Source organism: Zosterops lateralis (assembly GCF_965231275.1).
Source record: "Zosterops lateralis genome assembly, chromosome: 26".
Taxonomy (NCBI): domain Eukaryota; kingdom Metazoa; phylum Chordata; class Aves; order Passeriformes; family Zosteropidae; genus Zosterops; species Zosterops lateralis.
In genome coordinates this window covers 5825119-5832505 of record NC_139786.1, presented here as the reverse complement: position 1 = coordinate 5832505, position 7387 = coordinate 5825119, and the positions used below count along the sequence as shown (strand labels likewise).

Here is a 7387-nt window from a genome sequence, read left to right as displayed (position 1 = left end):
TGTATTTTAAAGCCGTGAATCCTGGCACTGCTGCAGACAGGGCTCCAGCAGTTATAAATGCTGCTGGAGGACTCGGTGTGGATGATTTGGGTGATTCCTCCTCCCGCGGTGTTTCCCTGCTGTGGGAGGTCAATGAGAATGAGCATTTAGTGAGAAATTTGCTTTTGAATGTGTGGACCTCAGGTTTTCTCACTTGCCCTGGCTGTTAACACAAGCAGTCTCTTCCCACCCAGATCTGTGCCCACTGGGGACAACATCCACACCCTGGAGCTGATTCACAGCTCTGCTGGGAGCCCAATGAACAGGACAGAGGCCGCCTTCATTAGGGAGTCTTTATTAGCAAAAATAAAGGATTTCTTTTCATACAGATAAATAGGACAGAGTTCACCCAGCCACAGAAGCCACCCCAGGAGAGGAGCTGATGTTGCCCTTGGCTCCAGGGCTGTCCTTGTTTCTCCCACAACATCCAAGGTGGGAAAAAAACAAGCACAGAGTCGGCTCAATAGGAGAAGCTTAATCAAAGTTTTGCAGTCTTTGGCTGCCCTTGAGGCCGAGCTTTCAGCAGGAGCAGCAGCATTCCTGGATTCTGGGATTTCCAATTCCCATGCAGGCAAGGCTGGCTGCCAGCAGGAATTCCCTCCCACCACCAGAAATGTCCACCAGAAGAATAAATCTGGCATAAAGAACCTCTCCTCAGCTGGGACTGGCACAGCAAACACCAAAACTGGTGTTTCCATGGGCTGGGGGCCCTTCCACTTCTAAATATTAGAAGTAAAAGCATCTCTTGGGCTCGTGGCATTTTCAGGGTCCGCCGGGGTGAGGAGGAAGCTGAGCCCTAAATTCGGCCACTTTTGGGGGGCACTGAAGCTGCTCCCACTGCTCGTGGGGATTAAAGATCCAGTCCCAGCACAGGCAGTGCTGGGAGCAGCCCCGAGGATTTGAATGCAAATTACCCGAGCCACCTTAAAATGGTGGTTAATTAAACATCCTCTAACTTCTAAAAGAAAAGTGACAGCAGTAAAACGCTGAGAGAAACCCACTCAGAGACTGGAAAATAATAAGGTTAACTTTAGAAAGTGCAGAGTGGCCGAGCCAGCAGCTCTGGAAAGGCAGATCCTGAGCAGTATTTAAGTCAAGTTCTATTAGAACCAAAATATTTCATTCCTATTACTATTTTTAATTATTTTTTTAAATTTAGTCTGGAGTAATCCACAGGCTGAAGTCTAAAGTGGAGTCAACCAAGCTGTTGCTGCGGCTTTTTCTCCTCCCCAAACCACCTGATTTACATAAATAAATAGAGATACAGGATATGAGGAGAGGGTCATTTGCCTAAAATTAAATTTTGTTGAACTCAGAGCTGACTTTGCTCCAAATCAGGAGTGGAATTCACTTGGGATAAGCTCAGCTCATGGTCTGCCCTCCAGAAAAATGCTGCTTTGGATGTTTTGAAGCTATGAATAAAATAGCACTACGATAAACAATATTAAAATATTGAACAATAAATAGTCATTTACAAGCTCCTCACACCTTTCTTCAAAACATACTGTAAACATCAACACTGAGGTATCAGAAGTAATAAATAAAAAATTCAACTATTAAAAAATAATTCTTAAATAAAATATTAAGCTGGAAGTTATTGACCTGTAACTCTTGACCTGAACCTTGAGATAATTTAATTTGATCTCTTGCAGACTAAAGTGATTTTTAAGGAAGTAGCAGGTTTGGTGTGGAAAATGCAGTCCCAGAGGTGCTCTCAATTCTTCCTCTTCATTGTCAAATATTTTTCGATGTAGTTGATGAAGATGTCAAACTCTCCCATGGCCTTGTAGATTCCGTTCTTGTGCATCTGCAGGGGAAAGTCAGGTGTGTTCATGTCACTGTCACAGGTCTGTGGTGTGCAGTGACAAATCCTCCTTCCAGGACCACCTCCAGCTCCTCTGCCCAATCCCCGGGAATTCCAGGACTCCCACCCTTCAACCACCATTCTCTGGGTTCAACCACCATTCTCTGGGTTCAATCACCATTCTCTGGGTTCCTCTGCTGCAGGATTTCTTGTGATTAAACATTTATGTGTGATTAAACATTTTTGTGTGACTAAAGGCTTTTTTTGGGCTCTGTTCTCCCCTGTAAGCGGCAGCAGGTTCCTCCCAGCCCAGCCCAGCCCAGCCCAGCCCAGCCCAGCCCAGCCCAGCCCCTGGGTGTGTCCTTACCCTGCTGAAGGTCTCCCTGATGTTCTTCATGCTCCTGCTGCTCTCGTCGCACGTGAAGAATCTGTGCTGCAAAGGGACACCAGCTTCAGCCCCAGGCCTTCCTGCCCAGCCCCAGGGGTGGCTGTCCCCTCCTCCTGTCCCTTGTCACCTCTGCTCCCCCTCTTTGTGGCCACGGGGGCGGCAATTCCAGCTGGTTTGCACCTGATGGCAGGAGCTCAGAGTGACCCCAGCCTGGGCTCCCAGCCTGTCCCCAGCCCTGTGCCCCTGTGCCAGCCCCTGGGGACAGCAGCCCCCAGTGTGGGACGGGGTTTGTCCCCTCTGACTGCAGTGATGGGCTCATGGCCACACCAGGTGTGATTTCAGCAGCTTCAGCACCCAGGTGAGGGACAGATCTCCTGCTGCCTTCCCCTTCTCTTCGGGCAGGCTCTGACTTGCAGGGCTGGCTGCACACAGAGCTCCTGCTCCATCATCCCTGAAATACTGTGAGCACAAACCTCACCCTGAGCCTGCCTGGACTCCTGCTCCATCATCCCTGAAATACTGTGAGCACAAACCCCACCCTGAGCCTGCCTGAACCCCTGCTCCATCATCCCTGAAATACTGTGAGCACAAACCTCACCCTGAGCCTGCCTGAATCCCTGCTCCATCATCCCTGACCTGATGAGAGCACAAATCGCATCCTGAACCTGCCTAGATCCCTGATCCATCATCCCTGAACTGATGTGAGCACAAACCCCACCCTGGAGCCTGCCCGGATCCCTGCTCTATCATCCCTGACCCGACGAGAGCACAAACCCCATCCTGAGCCTGCCTGGACCCCCTGCTCCTCCACCCCATCCCACCCCCCAGACCCGCCCTTCCCCTGGGCCCCCTCTGCCCACCCCGGCAGCCTGATCCCCACTCACACAGCGCCTCATCATGGCTCTCAGGCTGAGCAGGAGGTTGCCCAGGTCGCCCACGCTGTGCTGGTGCTCGGTGCTGGTCCTCATGGCACTGGGCAGCACCTCCTCCATGTAGAAGCCCATCATCTCCGACACCGAGCGGCAGCCGAGCGTCCCCTGGGGACAGCGGGGGACAAAGCCGGGTTGGGGACGGCCACCAGCACCGGGAGGGGTTTGGACAAAGCAGAGCTGGGCTTGGGGCTTTGTACAGATCAGAGCCGGGCTTGGGGCTTGGACAAACCAGAGCCGGGTTTAGGGGTTTGGACAAATCCCCAAGCCCGGCTCTGATTTGTCCAAACCCCTAAGCCAGGACTGGGGGTTTTTAAAAAGCAGAGCCGGGTTTAGGGCTTTGAACAAAGCAGAGCCAGGTTTGGGGGTTTGAACAAAGCAGAGCCAGGTTTGGGGGTTTGAACAAAGCAGAGCTGGGATTGGGGGATTATATAAACCAGAGCCAGGCTTAGGGTTTTGGACAAATCAGAGCCGGGTTTAGAGGTTTGTACAAACCAGCCCCGGGTTTAGGGGGTTGTATAAACCCGCCCCGGGTTTAGGGGTTTGTACAAACCAGCCCCGGGTTCAGGGAGCCCCGCTGGCCGCAGAGGAAGCCGGTGCCAGCCCTGCCACAGGCACAGTGTCCCCGCAGGGTGGCACAGCCAGCCTGGTGTGACAGCAGCGCGTGCCCCAGATTCCAGCTGGGTTCCCTTCTTACGAAACGCCTGCCCGAGGATGGGGAAGGAAGAGGAACTCGCGAGGGAGTGAGACTCTTACCTTGAATTCCTCCAGCAGGTCAGAGCTGAGCAGTTGGATGCTGAGGTCCTCATCTTTGGATTGCTGGGGGAGGATGGAATTGAAAAATGAGCTTTTTTCAGGCGGGCAGTCAGGCCTTTCCCTGTGCCCTAACAATGATCCTCCCCCTGTTTGCATTTCGGGTCTCTCTGCAGCAAAGGGCACCCATGGACATGTGAGCAGAGCACAGTGACACCAGGCAGGGGAGTCACTCTGCTCCACAATCTCACAGCACAAGGTCAGGCCAGCAAGAAAATGAAATCACAGCCTTTGGTGCCATCGAATTTGTTAATGTGAAACCCCTGGGGCTGAGCTGAAGCTGCTCTCTCTCACAGGGTGTTGCTGTCTGAGGGTGCTGCTGCAGAGAGCAAAGCTCCCCGGGGAGGATTCTGAGCCCTGGCAGCCCCTGGAGCCCCCCCAGCCCCTGTGCCAGGGCAGGAGGGTTCAATCCCCTGGTTTGGTGAGCCCTGTGAGCCTCCAGGTGATGGGGAAGAGGGGAGTTTATTCTCGTGGTGACTCTGTTGCACCAACTGCAGCAGGATGGGCTGGCATCACCCACAGCATTAAAGGCTTAAAAGCTGCCCTGAGAGGTTAAAAATTCCTTCCCAACGTTATCTGGGAGATTGACAGCCAGCTCTACAGCTGAAACCTTGGCTGGGTTTGTTTGCTGACAAATACAAGCTATGACATTAGCTTGAGATTTAATCTGGAGAATTATCTTGTGTTATTGCTAAAGCACATTGCCATGGACTCGAGCAGTGCCAGGGCTGTGACCAAGCACCTCTATCAGTGCTGATGGCACGACAGATGCTCTGGGTGTGCTCAGCAGCCCTGAGGCTCCTGTGATGCAGAGCAGGGACCTTGCACAGGCACCAGGGCAGGTGTTCAGTGTCTGCTGTGCTCCCCGACTCATAAAAAAAACCCTCTGCAGGTTTTGTGGTTCTTTCAAAGAAAAACAAAATCTGTAGCAAAAGATTTCGCTTTTCATCTGTCACTGACTTCAGCAGGGCTGGACCTTGTTGCCCTGAAGAAAAAAACGGATTTCCTTCCTATTAATTCAATGACAATCACTTAGTTTGCAGCATTTCGGGGGAAGCCTGGCTAGAAAGCCTTGCAAGAGGTTCATTATGAAACCTCGAGCTCACTGTCATTAAAACTAGGAAGAAAAGCAAAGCCTGGCAGGTTTTTTCTCAGCTCTCAGCTCTTGCTGCTCTTGCTCACCCGTAACACAACTCAGCCAAATAATTTCTGCAGGGAGGAAGCTCTTCCCCCTCCTCCAGATCCCGGCCCTTTGCAAGGAAGGCGAAAACGAGAAGGCAAAAAAGCGACGATACTTACAAAATAATCCTTGATTTCCTCAAACTTGACCCTGAGCTCTTTGAGCTTGGTGGGCAGGAGCTTGGGGAAGTGCTGGCAGGAGGGCTGGGCGGGTGCCGTGCCCAGCAGCAGCAGCAGCAGCAGCAGGACGGGCAGGGCTGTGCCCCTGGAGCAGCTCCTCATGCTGGTGGGGAAGGGCTGCTCCCCTCTCTGCAGCTCTGGGCTGGATCCCACGGGAGGGTACAAAGCAGATCTGCAGCGTTCACCTTGATGGAGCCCCTCATTTATACTCTCAAAACATCACTCCATTTCCTCTCCCCATTTCCTGACGAGCAATATTGGGGTTTTAAGTCATTCATTTAAGCCCAAATGTCACTTGGGTTCCCGTCAACTTTGGTTTCCTGTTCTTTGACCCCCCTCCTCTCCACACACCCCATCAATTTTTGTGCTTAGACTCTGCAAATTTTTTTTTCTTACATTGCTTGTTTCTTGTAAATTTAGCTGAGGAGGAAAGCTTCAGAGACACACAAAGAAGCCAAGGGGCTGTGTGAGGTTACTTTATTCTAGCAGTTCCATTTTTTATTTTTAGATCAATGTTGTATGGTGAGAGGGGGAAAAAAAAGTGTTGCCACTTTTAAATCTCAGTATCAAACCTGCAGAGAGCATCACTCAGCAGAATTGCTTTTCATGAACTGTACAAATTCTCTGTCTCTTCCTTTGCCATTCTAATCTGTAAGCACACACTGTTAACCTGAAATCTTCATTTTTAATTCGTTTGGGGTTGGGGTTTTTTTTTCAGTTAATGCACATGTCAGCTGAAGCCAATGTGAATTTTGCTCAGCAGGTTCAGTTTGTGCTCCCAAATATCAGCTGGGTGCCAACAGGATCAGTGGATCCCAGGAGAGGATTCCAGCCCTGCTCTGGTCCCTTGTGGATCCTCCAGGGCAGGATCAAGGTTTGTGCCACTACTTTGGTGCCTGGTGTTAAAATGCATGAGCAGGTCACAAAAATTCATTTTCCAGGCTTTTAAAAAATCTTATTCTATTTCCTAGAAATGGACACAAGCCCCATCCAAGCAGCAGTGTGTCCTGTCTTAGCTGGGACTTATTGTCCCTGCAGTGATAAAAGTGTCCCTTTGGAGCCGCAGAGAATTCCTGTGACGTCTCCTCACTTTCCTCTCTTTTCTCCTCTCTCTCTATATCTGTTTTAGCCCACACCCCCTGCTTCCTTGGGATAAAGATTTCACTTATTTATTCAGGAATTTGGCATCCGAGAAAGTGAGAGGGGAGATAAATTTGGCTTTTTCTGAAATCAGGGGATTTTCTTTGAAATCCCTCGTGTTATTTTAAAAGAGGCCATTCTTCCCAGGAGGGAAGCCTTCCTCCATTAGGGAACAAATCCCTTAAATTCTCATCTCCTTCATCACAATGATCTTCTTTCAAGTTGACTTTGTGAACCTCTGAGAGGGAATTTATTGCTGGAAAAAAAAGCTGGAAAAATGTAAAGTATTGTTTGTTCCTGCATACTGAGAGTTTTTTGACTTTATTTTTAGGAGCAGGAGAGAGGAATGGTTGGCATGCACATGTGTGAGAGCAAAGGGGATGAAACACCAGCAAGTGGAGAGTCTAAGGTAGGGAAAGTGTGAGATTTTGTGATTTGCTTTCCTTTTTTTCTGTCGGTGTTGCCTCTCCCAGAGGTGAAGGGGAAGCTGCTCCTGGGAAATCACTGCAGGGACATCAGTGCAGCTGAATCATGGCTTGGGTGATTTTTTTGGTGACCCGTTTTTCTTCCCCTGCTCTAACACAACCGTGGGGTTTTTCCCCTTGACCATCAGCAGAATCCATCTGAAAGGAGAAGGGCAGAAAGCTCAGCCAGAATTAATCTTAAACTCAAATCCCACAGGCAGGACCCCACCTTTCCCTGGGATCCCACACAGGGACAGTTTTTTTCTTCTTTTGCATTAATTTCAACCTGCTGGGGCTCAACAAATCTCCAGTGCCAAGACCTGAAGACCTGAAGTGTGGCTGCTGAAGCTCCATCAGGGCATGTGGGAGGTTGGTTTGTGTGATCCTGGACCCTCAAACCCTGGAGCTGATCCTGCTGCCTGCGGGGAAGGACACAGCCCCAGGCTGTTCC

General features: G+C 50.4%; 1 protein-coding gene across 1 annotated transcript; it reads right to left on the bottom strand.

Moving 5' to 3' along the window:
- Positions 1–1753: 1753 nt before the first annotated feature.
- Positions 1754–5434, bottom strand: IL10 (interleukin 10; the record flags this gene model as incomplete). Its single annotated transcript, XM_083878300.1, has 5 exons — positions 1754–1846; positions 2211–2276; positions 3116–3268; positions 3917–3979; positions 5273–5434. The coding sequence occupies 5 exons, from the start codon at positions 5432–5434 to the stop codon at positions 1754–1756; spliced, it is 537 nt and encodes a 178-aa protein (XP_083734426.1).
- Positions 5435–7387: the final 1953 nt, after the last annotated feature.